This window comes from Lactuca virosa, chromosome 4, assembly GCF_052849685.1.
Source record: "Lactuca virosa cultivar CGN04683 chromosome 4, Lactuca_virosa_CGN04683_v6, whole genome shotgun sequence".
NCBI lineage: Eukaryota > Viridiplantae > Streptophyta > Magnoliopsida > Asterales > Asteraceae > Lactuca > Lactuca virosa.
The window spans coordinates 136867477-136895246 of NC_136429.1; the positions used below are offsets into that span (position 1 = coordinate 136867477).

At 32.0% G+C, this 27770-nt stretch overlaps 1 protein-coding gene across 1 annotated transcript; it reads right to left on the bottom strand.

Annotated features, from left to right (window-relative positions):
• Positions 1-11053: 11053 nt before the first annotated feature.
• Positions 11054-15647, bottom strand: LOC145105097 (protein FAR1-RELATED SEQUENCE 5-like). Its single transcript, XM_079042234.1, has 6 exons — positions 15545-15647; positions 13143-13860; positions 12750-12936; positions 12317-12462; positions 11826-12153; positions 11054-11512 (listed from the first exon to the last, which is right to left on the bottom strand). The coding sequence occupies exons 1-6, from the start codon at positions 15645-15647 to the stop codon at positions 11054-11056; spliced, it is 1941 nt and encodes a 646-aa protein (XP_078898360.1).
• Between the last annotated feature and the right edge of the window lie 12123 nt (positions 15648-27770).

Below are 27770 nucleotides of genomic sequence, written 5' to 3' on the forward strand. Positions count from 1 at the left end.
ATGACCTACCGCCTGAGGTAGAATTAGAAATTCAATGAATTCAGTAAGAAGAAAGCATGGGGGAGTGGATCCAACTTCAGAGGAACAAGCCTTGGGATCATCCTAAAATTACCACAGGGGGACATCCTACCCCAAGCATTTAGTTGTGAATTTAATGTAACTAACAATGAAGAAAAATATGAAGCGCTAATCATGGGGCTACAACTAGCTAAGGATCTTCAAATGAAAGATCTCCAGGTATATGTAGATTCACTATTAATAACTAACCACTTCTATGGATCCTATGTAGTCAAAGGTGAAAGATTAGCATTATACCTTCAAATACTTAAAATGTTTGCCTCATAATTTACAAATTTTATTTTTAAACCAAGTTCCTAGAGAAGATAATGTCGAAGCAAACGCGCTAGCCAATCTAGGATCTTCCCTTAGGATCCCACCGGAGACCAAGATCCCAATAGTTCACATAATGATCCCAACAATAGAAGATCCAACCAAGATGCCAAAAGATCTCACCGCCCATGATGATCCAAGGAGTATTATACAAGAAGTCTATGGCAAGGACATATCTAAGGTTCTTAGAATATCATGAAGCTATGGAAGTCTTAAAAGATATACATGAAGGGGATTGTGGCAACTACACTAAGGGAAGATATTTATGTTCCAAAGAATTAAGAACATGATACTACTAGCCAACCATGATGAAATACGCCTTCTTACACGCTCATGAGTGTGATGCTTGCCAAAGGCATAACAATATCCTTCATCAGCCAGCAGAATCTCTACACCCCATCATTTCTCCTTGGTCGTTCATGAAATGGGGGATAGACATAGTCGCCAAATTAGCTAAGGCACCAGGTGGAAAAGTCTTCATGCTAGCAATGACGAATTATTTCTCAAAATGGATTGAAGCTGAGGATTTTGTTCAAGTTACAGATAAAGAAGTAGTCTCATTCATCAAACACAATATCCTGACTAGATTCGGGATCCCGAAAAAAATCATATGTGACAACGGATCATAGTTCATTAGCAAAAGAACACGAGACTTTTTACAATAGTTGGGGAATCAATATGATAATGTCCACCCCAGTTCATCCTCAAGATAACAAACAAGTAGAATCCAATAACAAGATCATTTTAATAACAAAAAGAGGAGACTATATGAAAAGAAGGGGAAATTGGTTGAAGAACGTTGTTTCGTTCTATAGGCAGATAGAACTACGAGAAAAACGACAATAGGTCAAACCCATACTCCTCATTATTTGGAGCAGAAGCCGTGATCCCAACTGAAGTGGTGATTCCGACGACACGATACCAACTCTAGACTCAAGATAATAACAATAGGATCTTGGCTCAGGATCTTAACACGATTGATGAACTAAGGGATCTCGCCAAGATCCACATCGCTGCCTATCGATAAAGGATTGTCAAAGCTAATAAAAATATCAAGGTCATAATTGTGTTTCAAAGTAGGTGAATTGGTCCACATAATTGTGTTTCAAAGTACCAAGGATCCTAAGGCAGGTAAATTGACACCCAAATGGGAAGGACGCTATCTCATTGATTCATAAGCAGGAAATGGGCCATAGTGGGTGGCTACTCTAGAAGGAAGTATCTTGCCAAGATCCTGGAATCCTATACACCTCAAAGAATACTTGTCGTAAGTCAAGTTTATCACACTTCATTACAAAAAAGTCAAGTTACACACCTACTCCTTACCCTCACTTTTCCCTTTAATTATTTTTTCTTAAGATCATTATTGACTTAAGGATTGGAGGGGCGTTAGTCAAGCTAACGCCCACCCCAAGCTAACATTTTCAACATGCAGAGACTTAAAGATCTTGGCAACCATGAATGGAGATTGATCATCTCTCCTCTGACCAAGGGTACCTAATCCCCTCTAAGGTTTAAAGAGTGACCTCTTTCATCCGCGTTTGGGTTTCCACAACCCGCTTGGACGCATGATATCTAACTATGGAATGTGGACAAGGGGACCATTTCACTATTTAGTGACTTGTAAACCCTCTTATCTCTGAACATATGTTCAGATCCTAAATGTTAATCTATGGTTTATAACATTATCATGTTATCTTACGATTTGGGATCTTCCTTACTACAACCTAAGTTGGGATCTCCCCGAGTATGATCTAAGTTGGGATCTTCACCAGTATAAACTAAGTGGGGATCTTCCCTACTATAATCTAAGTTGGGATCTTCCCCAGTATAATCTAAGTTGGGATCTTCCTGGTATAGTATAAGTTAGGATCTTCCCCAATGAATTCTTAAGTTGGTATATTTCCCCAAGAATGTATTTAGAGGGATTCTCCCCAGTTCAAGTCTCAAGCTTATGAAATACTAAGACCTTTCAACATAAAACTTCTCCGAAGTCACGATTCTGAGGAAAAGTTCAAAAGAACAACTAAAAGTATGGTTGAAGTTTAAGGAAGGGAATTTGAAAGCTATCACCAGGTTCTATCTGTCCTTACCTTCTAAACTATGCTTACTAAAACACTACGCCTGAAGTTATCCTTAAAATAAGGAAACGTTATCTTTGACATTTCCTTTTATTCTAAAGATTCTCATACAACTCTTAAGACTTTTTAACCAAAGTTTATCTCTCTCAAACCTTAGGATCCCAATTATTTCAAGATCCCGATCAAAAGACTGTCTATCTCTGATTTTTAAGAACCTAATAATTTTTGTAAAACCTAAAATTCTTAAACTCTTTAGGATCTTAATCGTTCAAAGATCCTTAGACACTTAGAAAAATATACTTTGGCCCATAGTCAGATAGTTCACATTACGCTTCGGTACAGGTACGGGTTCGCGGTACGCAATTCGCTAGATGTCTGAAATTCAGTACGAATGGGGGGTAGGCTCATTTCGGTATGCTCCGGGACGCTCTGGTACGATGTACCCTAATATCAGTTTATATATATATATATATATATATATATATATATATATATATATATATATATATATATATATATATATATATAGGGAGGGGTTCAATAGAGAACCAATATGAGTGGAGGAACCAAGGAACCTATTAAGATGGTTGGATCAAAAAATTAACAGCCATTGGATTTGAGATGTAAAAGTATGAAAAACAATAGTGTCCAGCTGATTATAACCAAACACGTAACTTAAGGGGGCATTTTCATCAACCTAAAACTTAGTAACTCTCACTGTTAATTAACGACGTTAGTTCATCAGTTTCACATATCAGTGAAATCAATTTTACCCTCTCATTGAAAGCGATCTTTTACTTCACCGACGAACATCGATTTCTAACGAATCTCCGGCGACGATTCAGCCAATATCCACAGTGAATCTTCCCAAAAAGTTCATCAAAATGAATCTAAAAGGTATATTTGACTGCTATTCATTTCCGATTATCTCATTTAATGCATTTTCAACATTATATTTTTTTTATTGATAAATTTCAAACGACAAATCTAAACTATCTGTTACATTATGTATTCGATGAATCTGTGAATACACTATTTTATTAACAAAATCGTTTTAGACTGATTTGAAACCCTCAGATGATGAACTTTTAATAATTTGTATACATAACGAAAACCTAATTATTTAAATTTCTTGAAATCGATACAGAAATCATGAATATCTATATTACAAATTGAAATTTCCTAAAACTTTGTTAATCTAACTCGAATTTGAGTTTATTAAGTAAATCGAAACCCTAATTTCATTAATTTTTGAGAATTTGTATAATTACCAAAAACCTAATGATATAAATTTCTTCAAATCGATACAGAAATCATGAATATCTAAATTACAAACCGTAATTTCCTAAAAACTTTGTGAATCTAAGTGGTTTCTAAGTTTATTCATTAAACTGAAAAACTAATTTCACATTTTGAATTCACCGTGTGCTTTGTGATTTACATTTGATATTTTGAAAGGATTCAATGTTTCTGAGTATTACATTATTTGACAATTCACAAAGTGAATCATAATTATATATCAATTTAACATATCATTTATTCAATTGTGAATTCACAGGGTGATTTATCATTTACATTTGATTTTTTCATCTTGTGAAATTTTATGATGCATCTATGTTTAATTGATATTGTATCTCTTAATGTGTTTCTCATTGTAAATTTATAAAGAGTTGCATTGATAATGTTTTGATTCAAACTGAATTCACAATTTGAATAAATATTATGTTAAATTCATTTGTAATCCTGATTCACATTGTGAAAAATATGAATAAATCATAACTTTCATACCATGAAATTGATGTTTGAACTAATTTGTTAATCAAAAACAGGAAATGAAGAAAAGAACAATGAAAAAAAAAAGATAATAAGAAAAGAATGAAATTGACAAGAAATCTAAAAGATGTTCTACCTTCAACTACAAGTGAAAAAATTGAAGATATTCAAGATAAAAATAAAGGTTAGAACATTCGCATTCAGATTAAAATAACTAGTTATCTAATCATATACTACACACTTATTAAAAAAAAAAAAAAATTTTTTGCAAATTGATCAACGCTTTTGTTTGTATTCACTATGAACAAAATAGTTGTAAAAATTCTCAATATGTGTATGTGTACATCACTTGGTGAACCTCAAACTCTTTTGCTGTTAAATGCATAAATTCACAATGTGAATCTTGGATGTATGTCTCACATTCACATAGATTCACAATGTGAATCTCTTAATTTTTTTTTTTTTTTTTGCAAGTTGGTCAACACTTTTGTTTGTATTCACTCTGAACAAAATACTTGTAAAAATTCACCATGTGTATGTGTATGTGTACATCACTTGGTGAACCTCAAACTCTTTTGCTATTTAATGCATAAATTCACAATGTGAATCTTGGATCCATGTCTCACATTCACACAGATTCGCAATGTGAATCTCTTTAAAAAAAAAAAATTTTTTTTTTGCAAGTTGATCAACGCTTTTGTTTGTATTCACTATGAACAAAATAGTTGTAAAAATTCTCAATATGTATGTGTACATCACTTGGTGAACCTCAAACTCTTTTGATGTTAAATGCATAAATTCACAATATGAATCTTGGATCTATGTCTCACATTCACACAGATTCACAATGTGAATCTCTTAAATTTTTTTTTTTTTTTTTTTTTTTTTTGCAGTTTGATCAACACTTTTGTTTGTATTCACTATGAACAAAATTGTTGTAAAAATTATCAATATGTGTATGTGTACATCACTTGGTGAACGTCAAACTCTTTTGCTGTTAAATGCATAAATTCACAATGTGAATCTTGGATGTATGTCTCACATTCACACAGATTCACAATGTGAATCTCTTAAATTTTTTTTTTTGCAAGTTGATCAACACTTTTGTTTGTATTCACTATGAACAAAATAGTTGTAAAAATTCACCATGTGTATGTGTACATCACTTGGTGAACCTCAAACTATTTTGCTGTTAAATGCATAAATTCACAATGTGAATTTCTAAAAAGTTTTTGCAATTTGATCATCACATGTTCAATTTTATATTGTTTAACATGTATTTCGTAATACTACTTATATTTTTGACATTGATATTAAAAATTTCACATTGTGTAGTTGAAGGTTCAAAAGAATATACCAAAAACACAGCAAGGAGAACCGTGGTGGAAATAGTTAATAAATTAAGAAAAAATGAAGATGAAAAGACTATTGATGAAAATGTTGAAAAAGAAAAAAGTTTAGAAGGTGATGAGATTCAAAAAAAGCAAACAACAAAATTGATGAAGCAAGATGAATATGTTTTGAAGACACTTGAAAAGAAAACAACACAAGGTTAGTATTTATAAAATTATAATTTACTTTAATATATAAAATCGGTTATCTTTAATTTTTTTTAAAATGAACAGAAATCATACGGAGTCCAAGATTACAAAAAACAAAAAAGAAAAAGTCGATGAAGCAAGACAAATCTGTTTTCAAGACACCTGAAAAGAAAACAACTCAAGGTTAGTATTTATAAAATTATAATTGAATTTGATATTATAAAATTAATTCTTATTAATTTTGTTAAAACATGAACAGAAATCAGACAGAGTCCAAGACTTAAAATGATTGAATACAAAAAATATGTGACTCCTATTAAAGTTGATGATAGCCTTGTAAAGAAAGAATCTGATGAAAAAGTAACAGGTTTGTTTATTACTATTCACATGTTTAATTTACAAAGTTATAAACAAATTCACATGTTTATTTTATGTATTATATTATATTTTGCAAAACAAATTCACATGTGAATTTCTTGTATTGTTAGTTATTTTATAGTATATATGTTATATTATGAGAAGCTTATGAAAATTATTGACTAACAGGAAAAAGAAAAACAAAAACAAAGACTTTCGAAGTAGTCAAAGAAAAAAAGGAAAAAGTGTCAATAAATCCAAATGACAGAGTATCTTTGAGAACAAGAATGAGCCCAAAGAAGTTTTATGATATTGTTAAATCTTTAAACAAAGAACAGAAAAAAGTTGTTAGAGAAATGGGATTGGGATCTTTGCTGAGAATTGCAACCAATGGAATTTATGGGAAATTGGCACGTTTTGTTGTGAATTCATTCAATCCATCAGATATGAAAATCCATCTACCTAATGCAAAGATAGACATAACACCAGAACTTGTTCATGATTTGCTTGGAATTCCTCTAGGTGGAAAAGATATATATAACACTGATCAATGTGAAGGAAAATAATTAATGGATTGGAAGCAACAGTACAATTTCAAGGCTATGAGACCATCAGATGTTGAAGAGAGAATTAAAGAATCATCAGATTCAGGGATTATTTTCATAACAAACTTTTTATTACTGTTTGTTAATACCATCTGTGAACAGAATAAGCCTGGAACTTGTAAGACAACAGTATTGCCACATTTGTTAGGCAAAACACCTATGAGAGAAATTGGTTGGTGTGGTTTTATAACCAATTGCTTGAAAATGTCAAAGATGATGTAGGATGAAACCGATAGAGGAAACTACTATTGTGGGCCACTTCTTGTATTATTGGTAAGGAAAATTCTTATAATTAACACTTTTATTTATATTATTATAAGAAAACTAATTAATCATAATTTTGTTTACATAAACAGTTAGCTTATTTGGAGTTTATGAGGAATGATAAGAATGAAAAAAGACAAATACATGCACTACATTTTTGGGATTATGAAATGATTGTGAAAAGGGAAAAAGCTGAGTTAAAGAGTGGTGACTTTGGAACTTTGGAATGGAATGATGATGTTATAGAGAATGATGAAGAATCCGACACCGATGAAAATGAAGATATGAAACTCGATGTAAGTTAATAATCTATATATTTAAAAAAAATTGAAGTTATATTACAGATATATGTTATAAAATTGTAGTTAAGATGAAATTCATAAAGTGGTTCACATTGTGAATATAAAAGTGTATTTTATTACTTTCTCTATAATAAATTCACAAAGTGAATATGTAATTTATTAAAATGCATTAAAAATGTGATACCTCATCAATGCATTCATATTCTGAAACTGTAATTTATTATAGAAGAAAGTTAAAAAAATTCATTTTTATTGACATTTTTTATCTCATTTCGCAGGAATTGGTATTCAAAGCGAAAAAGAATTACAAAAACCTAGTGAATGATAAACTAAAGTTTGGAAAATTAATTGAGTTTTCAACAACAAAATTCACAGAAGGCGATGACTTGAAAGATATGAAGAAAGTCTTTGAACAAGAATTCATTTATAAAACTCAAAATGAAGATGAAGAAAAAAGCGATGAGAATTTGAATGAACATGAAATAAAGAATCAACCAATCATGGTAACACCAGGAAATTTGTACAATGATCCAATAGTGCATGAGCTTGCTGATTCTATTCAATGTATTTTAAATTTTGATGATTATGATGATTTTGAAAATGTAAAAAGTTTTAGAGAACAAAAAAATAAAAAAAAACAATAATAGATGATAAAAAAAATAAAAAAATACTAGAAAATCATCAATGCCTAGTTTTTCACTTGGACTTGGTCTTGGTCTAACACAAGAGTTTCAGGAAGGAGATGAAAGCAGTGAAGATGAACACATGAAGAAAGAAATAAAAAATGAAAAACTTGATGAAGGAGAAAGTTATGATTCAGAAGAAACAGAATGTGACAATAATATCTTGGGAATTGAAGATGATGAAGACAAAAAAAGAGAAGTAGGAAAAAGATTAAAAAAACCATCACTGAAGCTATCTTCTCCTTATAATAAAAAAGAGGTTTGTGCATCAAAATTTGTAGATCCAGATGAAGTAAAAGTATCAGATAGAATTTTTTCCAGAATTGGTAATAGCAGGTAATAATTCATGTTATCTTTTATTTAAATACAATAGTATATAAATACAAATACAAATTAAATTTCTATTAACTGCTTTTTTGTTTTATTTGATTACAAATTAAATGAGAAGGTATTTCAGACTAAGAGAGGTTATGTGCTTGGAAGAGGAATGATTGAAACAATGCAGGCAGGATTATGGGTACATGCACATGTCATTGATGCTTGGACTGATATTTTGAACTAAGAAGAAAAGCTTAAATCAAATTCTACAGTGAATCGGTATTTCTTTGATACATCAATGGTGGTAAGTTAATGTTGATAATATAATAAATAAAATTTTCAATAGTTCTGAATAAGTAACAAAATAGTTGTAAAAATTCACCATGTGTATGTGTACATCACTTGGTGAACCTCAAACTCTTTTGCTGTTAAATGCATAAATTCACAATGTGAATCTTGGATCCATGTCTCACATTCACACAGATTCAAAATGTGAATCTCTTAATTATTTTTTTTGCAAGTTGATCAACACTTTTGTTTGTATTCATTATGAACAAAATAGTTGTAAAAATTCTCAATATGTGTATGTGTACATCACTTGGTGAACCTCAAACTCTTTTGCTGTTAAATGCATAAATTCACAATATGAATCTTGGATCTATGTCTCACAATCACATAGATTCACAATGTGAATCTCTTAAATTTATTTTTTATTATTTTTTTTTGCAAGTTGATCAACACTTTTGTTTGTATTCACTATGAACAAAATAGTTGTAAAAATTCTCAATATGTGTATGTGTACATCACTTGGTGAACCTCAAACTCTTTTGCTGTTAAATGCATAAATTCACAATGTGAATTTTGGATGTATGTCTCACATTCACACAGATTCACAATGTGAATCTCTTAATTTTTTTTTTTGCAGAAAATAAAATTCACACAGTGAATCCCATTATAATTCACACTGTGAATAATTTTAAATTTAAAATTTACCTTATTGTGAATTTAACAATTTACTCTTTAAAATTTGATGTATATTTAATTTTTTTGCAGAGACAGTTCATATTTGACAAATATATCCCTTTCAATGAAAGATTTGATAAATTTGAGTTAAATATCAAAGATGCAATGAAAAAGGACAAAGAACTTCTAACATTTGAAAAAGTTCACTTGGTAATAAACTGTTCTTTTTGTTGAATATATTACATATTTTAAACAAAGTTTAACAATTTAAATTATTAAACAGGTGTTTTTCCCAGTTCATCAAAAAAATCACTTTTACATCATCTGCATAAACTTAGAGGAACCAGCGGTTGATGTCATTGACAATAGGAATTCAGTTGCAAAGTTTCCTAAAGCTTATCGTGATGCACCTAATGAATTGGTAAGAATAATAAATTTACATTATAAATATAAGTATTAATATACTAATAATCTAAATAAAATAATAATTATAGAAAATGGGAATTTCTTTTTTGCAGAAAATACTTTTTAGTAGGTACTTGATGAGGGTCAATCACAAATCAGCTTCAACTTTGGAGGGTGTTGAACTAGAAAGGGTGAACATGAATTGGCGCAGGAGGGATAATCATGTTGACTGTGGAGTTTTTTGCATGCGTCATATGGAGACATATATGGGAGATAAAACAGTAAATTGGACATGTGGGTTGCCAAAAGAATCAAAACAACAACAAAGTGTGTTAAACGAGTTACGCATTAAGTATTTGACAAAGATACTATTGAGTGACACAAACACATACAGGTCAAAAATCATTGCACAAACAGCTAAGTTTGCAAAAAAGACTAATGAAGAAATAAAAGATTTGCTCGACAAGGGATGGGAAAAAAGGGGAGAAAGGATATAGTACTTCAAGGATTGGAAAAAGAAGTGTAAAACTTAAAACTTAGTTTTCTATTCATAATTAGTATAAGTTTAGATGCACTTTAATTTCTTTAAGAACATATACATGCTTGTTATGTTACAATTTGATGTTAGTTTCTATATCAAATATAATGAACTTTACTAAATACTTAAAAGATGTTTATATTTTCATGTGAATGTCTACATGTATGTTATACAATTACATGTTTTATTAAAAATATGAAAATTTACATTGTTTATATGTTAACCTTGTGAAAATTTAATATGTCAGATTCACAATGTGAATTACAGTACATATTATAACATGTATATTTTATATGTGAGGTTAACAATGTGAATTATGGTACATATAGATCATTAGAACAATTAATTGTTGAGATTCACAATGTGAATTAAATTACATTAAGACAATCTTTAACATGAAAATTTTATATATGAGATTAACAATAATATACATAAATTAAATCATTAGCATGAAATTTTTATTAGAAAATATTCAAAAAACTAACAATAAAAAAATATCTTTAACCAAAAACACTAAATTTGAAAAAAAATATATTCTATTATTAGAAATAAAGTCTAAAACAATGAATATCAAAATTAACAACAATATTTCAACATTTCTAACCATTGAATGATCATTACAAAAATCAAATCTTATTTTAGTAGTCTTAAAAAGAAAAAATTAGAAACAATCAGCCTTCTGTAACCTCAGATTCTAAATCAGACTTCTTTAACCTCAAAATGCAACTCCTAGCATTGTGATTTGGTTTATGACATAAACTGCACAACCTAGAACCCTTTTTAGATTTCTCAATCACTTTCTCTCTAGTGCTCTTGATTCTTTTACCATTGGCTCATCCCTTGTTTCTGATCCCCTCTGGATTATGAATGTTGATAACATCAGGTACTGCAGCTCCAATAATTTTTTCAATGTGAACTGATCTATTCGAAGATACCCTTGATGAGGTACATAAAGGAATACCACTATTAACCTCCTGAAGTTGCTTTATATATTTAGCCAACTCATCCTCATTATTTGCTATCTTGTTAATGGACAAACGAAGAATAGCATACGCATCTTGAATCAAACATTCATTTTTACTGCCTTTATGAGGATATGAGCACTTTTTTCTCAACAATCCATCAGCTATGATATCTTTTCTCCATCTCCTCAAAATGAAAGTTGATGGAATTTCATCATACTCTTTCATATTTAATATGAAAAACATATGACGACATAACAATCCTTCCTGGACAAAAAGCATGCAACTACAACTGATGCTAATGCTATCACCCCTTCTACTAAATACAACCTACAAAAATTATCATTAATAAACAAATTAATATCTGAATAAGAAATTCTATCTCATACCATTCGATAAAATTATACAAATTAACATCGATTCACATTATTAATCAACATGACATTAGAAATAATAATACTATAATATAAATATGTACTTCAAATCAAATTCACAAAAAAAAATACATATTCCATATTAATCTAAAAATTTATAACTCTATAAAAATTCACACTGTGAATTAGCAAAACATCCTACATTCACAGTGTGAATTTTTAAACTACATTTTATATTTAATAAAATATATTAGGACAAATAGACATACCTTGTAACGAGTATTAGGACAATGAGAAGGAAGACTATTTCGATAAAAATCATCAGAATCTTCATCCTCATTCACATTTTTGTCAATCAACTTTTTTTTCTTCTTATCTCTCAAAACATAAACTTCGCTTTTATCTTCAATAACTACAAATTCTTGAACACAATAAAACACAGATTTGTATAACTCTTTCTGAATGTCCAAGAAAATATTATGTGTATAAATTTTCGATGCATGCTTTTCAATAGCCAAAGGAGTCCTTAGCTTGGGGGTAGTAGTTGTGGACTGATAATCTAATAAAGATTGATGATGCCTTTGCTTCTCCATTGCACTATCAAACGACATCATGAACTTCACCAAATTTGATTTATGATGCAAAAAATGTGAGAAAGCATAATTCAGACTCTGATCTTGAAGTAGTTCGCATCAAACCAGAAAGTTCAAGATCTCTCATAAAAGCCGGAATCCATAAATCCCTTATTTTAAAAACAAACCTTAACCAATCATTTTCTTTTAGATGAAACTTATCTAACATTGTTGACCACGAACTTTCAAAATCTTGTGGAGAACATTGAAGATTCCATATAATATCAAAAAATGTCTTCTGGAAGTCCGGATGGTTATAAACATCAATAGGAATCTAAAAAAAAGAAACACATAAGAATCATTACATATGTTGAATATTTGATGTAATTCATAGTAACATAACATTTGTTTAACATTATGAATTCACAGTGTGATTTATGATTTAGAGTTGTTCCTTTCATTATATGCAAATTTACATTGTGAATTCACAATGTGCTTTATGATCTATATGGTTATAAACATATATAGGAATCAAGAAACAAAGAATATACCTTTTCCTCAAGTTTTTGAGTGATGTGCCACATGCATAGTCTATGGTTCGATTCAGGAAAAAAAATTAACAGCTTTCTTCATTGATGAATCCTGATCTGTTACAATCATCATGGGTGGCTTGAAAAATGCTTTACAAAACACTTCAAGCAACCACACATATGCATCTGTTGTCTCACGAGCTAGTAAACCAGCAACAAAAGTAACACAACGCTTGTGGTAGTCAACTCCAGTAAAAAGAACAAATACCATAGAATACCTGAATTTTTTTTATAAGTATTATTAAAACGAACAAATACCATAAAAAAAATAAATAAGGATTAGGAATTACTTGTTTGTCTAATAAGTAGCATCAAAAGATACTAAATTCCTTATAGTTAGCTTTCGAAGTATCATCAGCCCAAAAAAGTCCAGTAAGATGATCATCAACATCTTTTTGGACCTCAAATGAAAAATTAGAGAAACATAATTTTCTGTTTGTCAATATATCCACAACCATTTGGGAATCTTTTGACACCAATTTTAGAATTCAAATCTCTATGAAAATTTTTAAAGTCAACTGCAGTACCTTCACTAGAATCAAAGCCACCCTTCATACTACTCACCAAGTTATAAGCTTTTGAAGTACCAATGTTACAAGTACCAACCTTATGTATAAAGGATTCATCAAGAAAATCCATTGTCCTATTAATCCTTAATAAGTGCAACTGATCTTGAGCAACAAGTTCATGGTTGTGATCTTCAACAAACACATAAATGTAGAACATTAAAGAACATCGGAGATTCTTGAACTTTGAAACAGCAGGGCATCCGTTCGTCTTAGAAGAAGTTCTCCTTCCCTTAACATCTGAAAATTTCACATTAATATTTTCATTCTTGAATGACTCCGTGAAACCAGATCTACTACATGTCGAATATCTAATACGAATTGTGCCATCATTGTATCTTTTTAGACTTGACATATTCACATCAAAACCAGATTCTTTACCATAAGTCTTGTAAAAGTCAAGACCAATGTCCAACGAATCAAACAACAATCCTTTGAAAGGCTTCTTATGTATCAACTTATCATAAGGAACAAGCTTAAAAGTTTCAGTATTGTAGAGGTCAAAATCAAAACTATAACAAGAATTACTGTTATTTGAATGATCAATATTCATACTTGAAGATGATTGATCATGAACTGCAAAACCAAACAAAACATCTATTTTATTACATTATATATAAAATGTGAAATTTATATTAAGAAAAAAAAACGTACGTGATTGTTCATTAATAGTTGAATGCAAATCTGAACAAGAATTCACATAACTCATAATGAATCGTCGATGACCTGGAGTTTATATGCAGATTAGAAATTTAGAATTGATAATTATACAAAAAAGGAAACAAATAAACAAGATAATCACAAAAATTTTAAATATAAGAACAAGATAAGATAAGATTCTCAAAATCACTAAAAGTTTGGAAAAAACTTAAATGTCAGAAGATGCACAAGATATAATTGATTATCTAAATGTCGAATATGCATTACAGACGAATGATTACAAAAACGATCGAATGAAAAACAGTATACTCAACATACGACATAAAATTAGCAAATTAACAATAAAAACGTAACAATTTGAAAATTAAACGGTAAAATCAAGAGAATTCTACAATCAGACGATTACAATAACAATGCATCGGAAGAAAAACGGTAAAATCAAAGTCCATAATTGACCTAATAATCATAAACGAAAGATAATATCTGGTTATTAGCTGAAATCTGAAGAAAGTATTAGTAAATTGGATGAAAAACGTTGAGATTTCGAACAACAAGCGAGATTTTGGATCGATCAGTGTAGTGTTAGAAGATGAAGGACAGTAACAGAAGATGCTGAAATCAGAAGACGCTGACGGAGACAAACAGGATGTTAAATGAGACGCTGAACTTACCAAAATGACCCTCCGTGTTTTTTTTGGTTAATTATGGATTAATGGCCAAGATTAAAACAAAATAGATGGTTAAGATGGGTTCCTTGGTTCTTTGATTCATATTGGTTCTCTATTGAACTTTTCCCTATATATATATATATATATATATATATATATATATATATATATATATATATATATATATATATATATATATATATATATATATAACAAATATTAACAAATGGATTAATAGTAATAATTAATATATTAAAAGGTAATTAATAAATATTGAAAAGTGGGTGCAGTCTTTTCACTGTAAAGCCTATGCCCTTCTTTATTCATGCGTGTAGACTTAGAAAAAAAAAGCTATTTATTTTTCCTATCGTGTACTCTATGTCGGACCACTATTCATCTCTCCTCCTTTCTCTCCTCCCCTCTTTTACCAAGACCCAAATCAAGTGCATAAACTCAAGAGTAAAAATCGAATACCATAAAAATGAAGTCGAATTTCAATGCTTCAAGAATGGAGGGTCATTAAATTTTTTATCGGTTACAATGAAAGACTTTCAAAATTTTGGTTCGATGATGCCTGTCGATTCCATAATGTGTATCAGAATCATAAAATTCGCGATCCAAAAAAAATCAGGAATGAAGCAATTGCATTTTCGGAACGTCAATTTCACAATCTAAAACGCGATCCCGAGCAAACCCAAAACGAAATCATACCGCGTTTTGGTACGAGCGATCTGGTACGGAAAACATGGCACTTTCAGCAAGTTATGTGACTATGCTTTGGACCTATGTATTTCTACAACCAAACCATTCAGCCAGATAAAATAATAAAACCTAAAACATTAAAATTAAAAGGGTTTCCCACCAACCCACCAAAAGATTAATTGTTTACAAACAAAATTTAAATTTGTTTTTAACTTACCAAACCTAAATACTATCCAAAGTTTGATCACCACCTGCTGGAGTCGCCTTTGCCTCCTCCTTCTTCTCTTCCTCTTTATTTTCTCCCTCATTCTTCTTCTTCTTCTCCACTTGCATCACCGGATCCTTACTGACACTAACTTGCTTGCCAGTTAACTTGGCCAAGGTGTCACGCCAACCAGCCAGTTACAGGATCCTGCGTCTCCTTTCTCCACGTCCTCCGCCATTTTGATATTTGCCTCCCACACAGCTTCGGTGGCACTGCTCTTGAGATCAACAATCACATCCTCAATCTTCTGGGTATTCTCTTCTTCGTTTTATGCCTTCTCCGTGCCCAGCTTCTCCACCCTTTTCAAGAGATTCTTTTTGGTCGTCTTCCAGTTACTCTCCTGCTCCTTTAAGGTGCGTTCTGCCTCCTCAACCATGAGCCTCAGATCATCAGTAGATCGGGAAATATGATCTGAAACCTAAGAAAGATCATAATTAGTAAATTATAAACAAGAAAAAAGAACTCAAAAGTGCTTACATTTTGATAGAAAAAGATCAGCTTCTTCATAGCCTCCTCTGCCCCTAGGCTCTCCAGGCTAAGATCTAGGATCTCAGACGACTTTCTCTTCCTAGATCCAAGAGTCTTTTTAGTCAGATAAACTAGAGCCCTCTTTGGAGGAAGAGAAGAGGAAGTCTTTTCCTTTTTTATCATGAGTTGACCACTAGACATGGCCTCTTCTAGATCAGAAAGGGTGAAGCAAGTGCTAGAACGTGTGGCCTTGGACCCTAAAATTACAAAGGATCTTCATAAGTTCAAGATCCTCAAAATAGAACAAATGAATAGAGGATCCTTACCAGTCGACATTGGGAGAGTAGTGGATGCACTTTCTTGAAAATTGGATTTTTCAAGCTTGAAGGATCTTTCGACTTCGGGCAAAGTGAGAAAGCTCTCGATCTTCTCTCCAGTCTCTTCGGTGGCAGGAGCAAGTCCCTCAAACTTGGTGGCTGCATAAAATCGAACAAAATAAGAAATTGTGAATTTCGGGATCCTTAACATAATAAATCAAATCCTACCCTTTTTTACCTAGTTCATTGGCAGAATATCATTTTTGGGGATAGACTCGTGTTTCACAAAAAAATTCTCTTTCCAAGGACCATCATTTTGTTTTGATTTCAAAATTTAGGTGTGTTTTGTTGGTTTTAACCTTAAACAAGAAACGGTAAGACCCGAAAGTTTGAAGATCATAAACATGGCCTAGTTCCGCCAAACCCATGTCAAGACCCTTGGATTCATTCAACCGGCCAATCCGAAAAAGGATCCTCCAAATCATGGGCATGGTTTGGATATAAGAGATTTTGGTTACCTCAAAAAATCCAGAAACCACATTGGAGAAAGGATATGTCAAACCTAAGGATAAGGGATACACTGGGAAGCAAAACTAAGTATGAGAAAAAAATCTGGTTGGGTGTGAGCATCGAAAGGTTTGAAAATAGTGTTAGCAGGAAAATCCCCACTCATTTTCAAAGATTCAATGTCGTCATCGCTAAAAGAGCAGGTCTCTTCATACGTCAGGATTTTTTGATCGACAAAATCCTCATCAGAAGGAGAAAGGATGCTTATGCGTGAATGAAGTGTCTTTTTACTCATGGATCAAAAACGAAAGTAGCAAAAATAAGAGAGAAATAAGCACAAGATTTAACTTAAAGACAAATGGTAATGCTTGAGAGTAAGCTAGAAGAGGTAAAGAAGTGTCGGTAACCACTATGCCCTATTTATTCGAATTATAGAGGAGAGAGAGAGAGATGACATGATGGGATAATCATTCCTATTAAATGGATAAAATTCTATCCGTTTGATTTTAAATTTCTAAATCAATATCTTAATTTAATTCTAAAATAAATTATACTCTTTAAATATTCAGAATTAATTCAAATATTTTGCAGGTATAATGTATGGGCAATTGTTAGGGGTCAAGATCCTGAAACATGTCCAGGATCTCAAATCTTAAAGTGGAGTCAGGATCCTGAAACATATGTTTTAACGAGTCAGGATCCTGAATATTTCTAGTATTATTTCCTAACGAGATTAACAAATATATTTTTTGTTTATTATTCACATGTGTAGATATAGTAAACACAAGACGCGTCTACACTGAAGAATCCTAAAACCCAGAGTTACCAAGTCAAGGCAACGTGCAAGAGTTTGTTTAACAGGATCCTGAGAATATCGAACATCTATTTAGTCAACATAGGCTATAAATACACATGAATAAATCACACAACGGGCACCTAAAGTGACTAAATCACTTGTACTCATATTCTCAAACACGTTTCTAAAATTTGCATTTCGATTAATAAGATTTAACAATGCAGTTGATCATTATCACTTCCCAAGATTTTATGTCGAAGATCCTAGCAAGGATCAAGGGCTTTCCTTGTAAGATCATTCGTGCCACTTTCATTTCATTTTCACATTCATATTAATTGCAACACCACAGCCTCTCATACAATTTGCTTGATATTTCTGTGCTCGTTTTTTTACCACAACACACACACACACACACACATATATATATATATATATATATATATATATATATATATATATATATATATATATATATATATATATATGTATGTATATATATGTATATATATATATATATATATGTGTGTGTGTGTGTGTGTGTAAAAGATCAAATGAGAACCATTAAAGGTTAAGAGCCCTAAGAACCATTGTTTTTAGCTTTATTATTAAAGGTATATTTTCCATTTATCAAATACATGTTTAAAAACTTTATAAAGGGCATTTTTTCAATGTCTAAAAAAAGAATGACATGAATGTAAATAATACTCCCTCCGTCCCAAAATTATTGTCCACCTTACTATTTTAGTTTGTCTCAAAATTATTGTCCACTACCAAAAGTAGATATACACTTTTACCATATTACCCCTAACATTTAATAAATTAAATTTGAATAATTACAAACGCACATTTCCCATTGGTTTTAGAAAAGGGCAAGAGGGTCATTTTACTCAAAAAGACAAAACTAATGATTGTTTTTCTTAATCTATGTGTTTTTTGTCTGTGGACAATAATTTTGGGACGGAGGGAGTACAAAAGATAAAGCTTATTTCATTTCATTTTATTAGATCTATCTGATCAGATACTCTTTTCTTATCTAAACTAAGATATGAACAAAACTTTTATCTTATTTCATTCTATTATCGTTGAGGCAAACCACAATCACTACCAGATTTGACGGTGGCACTACCACCACAACCACCGCCAGCGACGCTACCTATGCCACCTCTTATCAGCTGTATAAGTGACTACATCCATTTGTCTCCATCGTTTTCCTCCTCCGCTACAAGAATAAACACTAACAACCACCAGATCTATAGTGGATTGACACCAGAGGCTAGATCTACGAGATGAGACGACCGACAACGCCAGATCTATGATCTCTCTCCACCGTTGCTACCTACCATCCTTTTCATCTCTCTCCATCACCTAGTGCTCTCTATTACTACTTTAGGTCTCGGAAAAACTCACTAAGCGCCTTCAACCTCTCAGATGTACCTCCTTTTTTCTATTTATCTCTTCCTCTCAGATCTCCACGAAACTCTACTAGATCAGATGCAAATATGATGTGTTACATGTAGATCTACGTCATCGACTCTGCATCTACTCCTAACTGTCGTATTCCTTCAATGACAAAAACCCTAGTCGTCACTTATCTAAAAAATCTAGCAGATCTAGAACGCTTTGGCGAGATCGAAAAAGTTCCAACGAGCATCCATCTGAACCACCGTTCGATCGACATCAGATCTGTTCTCCTGTCATTTGTGTCGCCATCGGAGCATCACAAAGCATAATTCACAGCCTTCATCATCGTAACATACAGGTGTTTTTCTTGAACTCGTTTTTCCTTTAGAACTTGTTTTTTTGTTTATCTGATTTGTTTCGAAACTCGTTTTTTTGTTCTCTGATTTGTTCTCTGGTGATATAATTTAAAAAGTGAAGTTATAGAAAAAAGATGCACATAAGGTGTTTGATTAAATGCTTCAATGAAGTTTTCTTTTAGAGTCTAAATAGTGGATATTGTAAATTAAGGTATGAATGACTACATTAAACTGTGAATCTAATGTGCATGAAACTGTGAAAATAATGTAAATTAAACTGTGAATAAGTGTATAAGTTGTGGAATGTGTACACTAAATTGTGATTATTTTTTTTTGTATTTTTTTACTTTCTATAATTTTATGTGTGTTTTAAAGATAATGTAAATAATTTTTTAATTTTTTGAATGTTTTGTTTTAAGTTGTGAATGATGTATGATAGGATGTATTAAACTGTGAATGACTCTATTAACTTGTTAATTTATTGTGAACTAGTAGTGATTATACTGAATAAAGTTGTAAATTTTGTATGGATTTTATATTAAATTGTGAATGAGTGAATTAATATGTTTAGTGATTTTTCAATATAGTATTTACACTTTTAATATGACTTGAGTGAAATATAAAAATTATGTTATTGCTATTTTTTACTAAAAAACAAAGGGAAATCTCCGGAAAAGTCCCAATATTTTACCATAATTTACGAAGAAGTCCCAAACTAAAATTTGTTTACGAAAAAGTCCCAATTACCGGTAAAAACGACGATTTAGCCCTATTTTCCCGATTTACCGGTTTCATTAGTTAAAGGTTTTTAATAAAGTCTCATTATTTTACCATAATTTACGAATAAGTCCCAAATTATGGTAAAATAATAGGAATTTAATGAAAATTATGGTAATAATGGGACTTTAATGAAACGGGGTAAGTATTGAAACCGACAAACCGGAAAAAAAGGGTCAAATCGTCATTTTTCCGGTAATCGGGACTTTTTCATAAACCAATTTTAGTTTGGGACTTTTTCATAAATTAGAGTGAAATATTAGGACTTTTCCGAAGATTTCCCAAAAACAAACAACAAAAAATAAGATTTTAATAATTGAATCAGGTCATCATATTTTTACTGTGAATTAGTTGAAAATATATCGTATTAAGTTGTGATTTTTAAAAATTAAACCGTGAATAGACTTAATTAAAAAGTGAATAGACTGAATTAAACTGTAAATTTACCGTATTAAATTGTAACTTTTATATAAATTTTTATGTTTAATATTGAACGGCTGAATTATGTAACGTCCCAAAAATATCAAGTAAAAATTTCAATTTTTAAATAAGTTCAAAACATTCATTTAATGTTCCAAAAGATGATCAAAGTCAAGTATTCACAAAACATCAGAGTAATTCGTAAACATTCGGCGCAGAATAAATCTCTGAAGGATGCAGTGTGATCAATCCGGACCCTTCCTTTTGAAACCAAAAGTACCTGAGACATTTTAAACATAAACCGTAAGAACAAAGCTTCGTGAGTTTCCTAAAATGCCACATACAATACAAATCAGTGGTCCCATCCATTGGGTATATTCCAACCCAACATACAATCATGGTCCCGGCCCTGGGGTATCTTCCAACCCAACATAAAAGCATGGGTCCAACCCTGGGGTTTCTTTCAACCCATCATATACTCATGGGCCCAGCCATGAGGTTTATTTCAACCCAATCATGCAATAATGGGCACAGCCCTGGGGCCTAATCCTGGGGTTTCTTTCAACCCATCATATACTCATAAGCCCAGCCATGGGCCTTACCTTGGGGTTTATTTCAACCCGATCATGCAATAATGGGCCTAGCCCCTGGTGCCTAACCCTGGGGTTTATTTCAACCCAATCATTCAATCATGCAAGAGTCACAAAGACAGCTAGCATCCTACATACACACTCCAATGATCTGACATTGGTGCCTTCGACCCACAAGTATAGTGAGAGGACTCACCTCGATCGGTAATCGAATAGAGCCCACGTAAGAACTATCGGTGCTATAGTCCCTCCCACTAAACATATCCACAACCAAACCCTAATTAGCAATTAAGATAAATACTCCAACTTAGCAATTCCAAATACTAAGATAAATCCTAATTTGGACAAAAGACCATTTTGCCCTTCAAGTCCTCAACCCCTCACAATTGACCAAAAGTTAAACTGGTCAGAAAGTCAACGGTCAACCTTTCGTTGACCTACATGTTGCGTACTCCAAATTTACACATGATGTAGTGCCTTACTTCAAAATATGGGGTCCAACCAGGCTACGCGTTGTGCAACCTTAAGTACACCCTACGTAGGCCTCCAGGTCCAAAACATCATTTTAAGCACTTAATACATTAAGACCTTTCACTCAAATCTCATATATGATTCCTACTACCTCCATAATGGATAAAGTTTCGAACTTTATCCGTTAGGATGGTCCAAACAACCAAGATCTAGTCTTTAAGTCTCAAAGGGACCAAAAATGCATTTTTCTCATCTTAATCCATTAAGTACCAAGTCTCCAACCTTCATATCTGAATCATATGATGTTTAGATGGATAAAGTTTTCAACTTTATCCATAAGGTCACGAACTTTCAAGATCTAAAATTTATGCACTAAAATGACCGAAAAGCGTTTATGACAAATGACTAGATCTATGAAACCAACGAGAAAGTTATAAGCTTTTTACTCACAATGGTCTAGGAATGATGTAATCTTGTTGGATCTATACTTGAACTCTTCTTACACACATTTTTCACCACCTTGCTCTTCAAGATTCAACCATCTAATGGAGAAATAAGCTCATAAATGATGCCAAGGCTAAAAAACAACTGAGAGGAGGCTAGGGTTTCTCAAGGAATGATCTTAGGTGATGGAGGTTGGTAATGAAAGGGTTTCCCATTAGTTAGAGCCCTTAAATAGGGCTCAAAACTGAAGATTTGGGGTTTTGGTCAGTCCAGATTATGCCATGCGTAATCATAAATTACGCCCTGCATAATTCATTTAACCCCCATTACGCCCTGTGTAATCCAAAAATCCTCAATTTCCACTTCAACTTCAAACAACCATAACTTCTTCGTTTCAACTGCATTTTTGGTGTTCTTTATATGCACAGAAAGGTATAGAAGAGCCCCACAATCCTATCTAATTACTTTTGACTTAAAACATACCAAACTAAAATCCTTATTCCATGAAATAAGTCAGAAACATCACTTTTCCCGTTTTATCCTTTGACTCCGAAACACCAACTAAGGGCTTGAATCTCATAACCAATATTATCAACATCCAATATGGTCTAAACCCTATTACCTTGAAGCCCAATGTCTTTAATTAATCCATTTTTGCCCACAATCCCGAAATAAGAAAGTTCTCGAAACATGATGTTACAACTTAAATAGTGAACGAACGAATGAATAAATTTTTATATACATATATAAATTAGAAAGAAGAATGGTTATGACAATGTCATAGGTGGTTGGTGGCAGCGTATGGTAGTTGGTGGTGGTGGTGATAAAGTCTGGGTTTGATTTCTCTAAATATGTGAATAATATATAATGTATTGTATTAAGTTGTGAACTTTATGTTTTAAATTGAGAATGAACTTTATAAAGTTGTGTAGTTGATATAAATTTTGGGTTAACATATGAATGAATGTATGCATGAAACTAATAAACTATAAATTAATGAATTAATATGTTTATTAAACTATGAATACGCTATTTTAAACTCTTATTATGTCTTATACACAATATATTTTTTAAATAAACCTGTTTAAAAAAAATAGAAAAATGAATTTGTCAAGGCATAAATCTATTTTTTATTAAAATATTATATATTTGGCTGTAATAATATAAAGTATGTAGTAAAAAGCAATACCAAAGAAATAAGAACTACAATGTTTGTTCTATTAAGCTGTGAATTCGACCAGAAAATGCCATTGAATTTAGTGTTACTCCAGCAGTGGAACCGACAATGGTCCGATGACTGTCCGACGGTGGTCCGACGGCTGCCCAACAACAAGTGGCAATTGGTTGTAAATTAGAAAATAAATAAGTTTGCTTAATATAATACTAGTATTTGATTTTTCAAAAATACCTTAATGAAAACATATACAAAATGGTTCTTAGGTTCTTAACCTTTTTGGGTTCTTTTATATATATATATATATATATATATATATATATATATATATATATATATATATATATATATATATATATATATATATATATATATGATCTGTTTTGTTTAGTCGTTCTGATACGCTGGAGCGCTTAAGCGGCATACTCGAAATGAGTGGCCTAGATTAATTCCCCAATTCTCAACCTTTTTTTTCTCGATTAAACCCCCCCCTCTCTCTCTCTTATATATATATATATATATATATATATATATATATATATATATATATATATATATATATATATATATATATATATATATATATAGTTCGGATCCGACGACGAATCAAAAAATGGTGAGGACTGCGAAGGCAATTCTCAAACACCCATTTCGTCAAGGTCACAAACGTCAAACACAATACTTGGGTGTGGTGCGTTCGCATGCGACCCACGTCTGTGGTAATTAATACAGACTCGAGTATTTAATCACATGCGACAAACATTATTTAAGTGAGTTTTATAATTTAATTTTGTTTATTTTCATTTATTATTATTATTATTATTATTATTATTATTATTATTATTATTATTATTAAAAAAATTAAACAGATATGTCCTCGGTTTTCACGTTTTTTTTATTTTTTTGAAGATATTAGTGTTTTTGTTTATTTTTTGAGTTCTTTTATTTTTTTTAACTAAACATCGGTTTGAGTTTCTAATGTTTAACAATTATAAAATTTTATAATATTTTCCGTTCATACTATTTTGAATCATAAAACTTTGAATCAAATTATTTTGAATCATCTGATTTTGGATCAATAATATATTCAACTAAATAAAGTTTTTGTTTCAAAAAAATTATGGATCATTATATATTTTGATTCATATAATTTTGAATAATAAAAGATATAACTAATGATAATAAAGAATTTGAGTGTAAATATTTTTAGACCGTAACAAATTAAGGATCATAAACAAGTTGAATAAAAAAAATGAATCATAAATATTTTGAAACATTACATTTTGGATCATATTATGTTCAATATTTTTTTAAAAAAACTAATATTTCTTAAAATTGAAAATAAAGACATCAAAAACTTATTTTTAAAAAATTATTTTTAGAACGTCACTAGTATAATGAGTAGAAGTATCCCTTGGATTTTCATAATTTTTGGAGAATTTTTTTGTCTAGGTTTTCTGTAAAAGTTAAAAAAAAAAATTTCAAATATTTATGATTACGTTTATTTTGTAGAGAACTAATTTTTAATAACTTTGGTTTTTTCAGAAATTGTTTTTCAAAAATAAAAATTATGGCCAAAAAACAAATTGAGTGCGAAAAAAATACCCAACAAATCATATGCTGACAAGTGTCGCAAGAAGGGTGGGGGTCATGTAGAGTGCGTTGGTGAGAGTGTAGACGTGTTTCCATGCCTCTTCCATTTGCTCAATTTACCTCATTGCCCTCTGAATTTAAGCTTTGAACCAATTTATTTTCTAGTTATTACACAAACAACCTCTGAATTTTAAGGTTCCGTCATTTTATTTATATTAAATCATAAACATCCAACTTTTCAAATAAGCGATGATGATTTTTCCTCGCGGACCTTACCATTTTTCGAGTTCTCATGTGATCATAATTTTCTTTCTCTTTCTCTCTCTCTCTCTATATATATATATATATATATATATATATATATAAAATACTATTTTATAAAACATATTAGTCACATCTTCAATTTTAAGAGGTATAAATTACAAAGCTTTTGGTACAAATCAATTATGCATAAAATAATTCATTAATACTTACCAAAAGTTTGAAGAGTTGAATTAAAGAAAGTAATTAAGAAATTCAATTTGAAACAACTTAAAAATTTTAAAATATTATATTATGTATATAAATTAATTTACATTTCTTACACAATACCAATATTGTAACATCTCGTTTAAAATAAATAAATAAATAAATAAATAAATATATAATCCCTAAAACCCCGAGATGTATTTTTATGTTAGCCCTAAATCTGTAATAATTTATCAGTGTTAGCCATAAGGAGTTAAATGTTATAATTTCGGGAATTTAGGGTCTATTTTGTAACAATATGACTTGAAATGTAAAGAATTCTGTGAAGAAGGGGCTGTTTGGTAATTAGTGGATTTGATTTGAAAACGATTTGGGAAGGAGGGAGTGGAAGTGTTGAAAATGGGCTTTAGTTTGAAATAGAGACGGGGACTTAAACCCGTCACCCCCTCCTGCCTCTCACTCAACCGAAACCCTAACTCTAAATCTTTACCTTCAGTCGCCATTCTTATCCCTCCAACTTCCAGCCGCCGCCACCTCCATTGTCGCAATCGTGAACCAGCAAGCCAAGCACCGCCGTCGTTGTTCCCGCTGCAGATAAGGACGATGACTACCGTGTGGACGCCGTGATAGTGGGAAATTGGAAGAAACAAAGCTTGTGGATGTCGTTGTTGTTGTTCCCGGTTAGAGGGCGTGCACCTTTCTCTTCTCCGTCTCTTTTTGTTACTATCTTATTGTGGTCGCCACCGCTCCGAGCGGCTGTAGTGTGTTGCTGTCATTGCTCCGACTCTCGCATGCCAGCAAGAGGGTGACTGTGTTTGTACTTACCGAATATGGGTGTGTGTGCTGCTGTTGTGGTGTGTTGGAGTGGCGTGTGTGGGAGTTTTGTTGGTAGGAAAAGCAAAGAGAACCACCATGGCAGCCAACCATGGTGGCTGCCGCCTACAGCCATTTTCTGCCACCACGTTGGTGGTTGTGTTTGTGTGTAATTCCTTGTGTGTATGTGCGTGTTTTAATGGTATGATGTCGTATGAATATTACTTGGCAGGAAAACCGAAGAAAACTCACCACCACCACCATGAGGTGGTGGCTGCCACCGTCTGCCACCATCTTGGTGGTTGTATTGGGCATTTTTGTATTCTTTTTGGTGCTAGTGTGTGTGTATGTATGATGTAGGAAATATTTTTGTGTGCTTGGTTGTTGGATTTATCACTCGAAACCACCACCACCGTCATAAGTGGGTGGCTGTCGCCACGGACAGCCACCGACCACCACTACCCGAAGTGGCAGTGGGTGATGCCCGACTTATTACACATTAATTTTTACCTAAACATCTAACTTTAGTCCGAGTGGCACGTGTTTGGGTTAGAAACCCTAATTAGGGTATAGAAAACCCTAATGTCAAGAAAACACTAGTTTTGGAGTTTTGTTAATTGAACTTTAGATTATACTCGGTAATGCCCTACGGTTAACTTAATACAGTATTGGACTTAATGAATTAAGTCCTTAAGGAGTTAAGTGTAGAACACTAAACCTAGTTATGATTTTATGTTGAAAACCCTAGAATAGGGGAGCTCTATTTTGGACAATGATCGGAGACGTATTTGGACTATTGCTTGGATTATTATTATACCCGAGAATGACTAAGTCAAATCTTAATCAGTCCTACCCTTATGTGATTAAGTCCTTAATGGGGGAAGTGTCCTTACTTAACCCTAATCGTCATTTTATGTGGAACCCTAATCGTCATTTCATGTGAAATAGGCATTGTTGCAAGTGACTATGACATGTGATCAGGGATTGACTCAGGTATCTTCCTATAGGTGATTGGAAGTTAGTTGAAGTTGGTAGAGTTCTTCATTGCTATGGTGTTTTCCTAAATGCATATCGAGGTGAGTTTCGCCTCACTATACCTGTGGGTCAAAGGCACCAATGACGGACCACTAGTTTTGGTTATCTGTTAGTAGAGGGATGCCATAGGGACATTATATAGTAATGTAGGATAGACTGAGGACTCTTGATCTAAGCTCTCTTACCTGCTCCTTGTTTTGTTGTGGTTGTAGAGTAGGATCACCTGTCCGGGTGACTATCTCACCTCTGAGTATATACGGCCATGCATTCCTTGGATTACTGCTATGCTGTAATGATCTGTTTGACCTGTTTCTGGTATCAAGTATGCTACTATGTTGTAGTGATCTGTTAGATTTGTGTTGTGGTCTCGAGTATGTTGTTATGTTGTAGTGATCTGTTAGATCTGTCTCCTGGTATTGAGTATGTTGCTTTGCTGTAATAATCTGTAGAATTGTATGTATCTATGCTTGCTTGTTATCATCTATGGAGTTCCCTTAGGGACTCTATGTGGTCATGTAGGATAGCCTGAGAGCTCTTGGTCTAGGCTCTCTTGCACGTTCC

Bases quoted from the DNA above. Each gene is read 5' to 3' on its own strand.
- LOC145105097 (XM_079042234.1), bottom strand. From the start codon at position 15,647: ATGCAAGTGGAGAAGAAGAAGAAGAATGAGGGAGAAAATAAAGAGGAA. The intron at 12,154-12,316 runs GTTTGTTTTTAA...GTCGTTTGATAG, and splicing joins AAAGAAAATGATTGGTTAAG to TGCAATGGAGAAGCAAAGGC. The intron at 11,513-11,825 runs GTATGTCTATTT...TAATTTTTGTAG, and splicing joins GTCCTAATACTCGTTACAAG to GTTGTATTTAGTAGAAGGGG.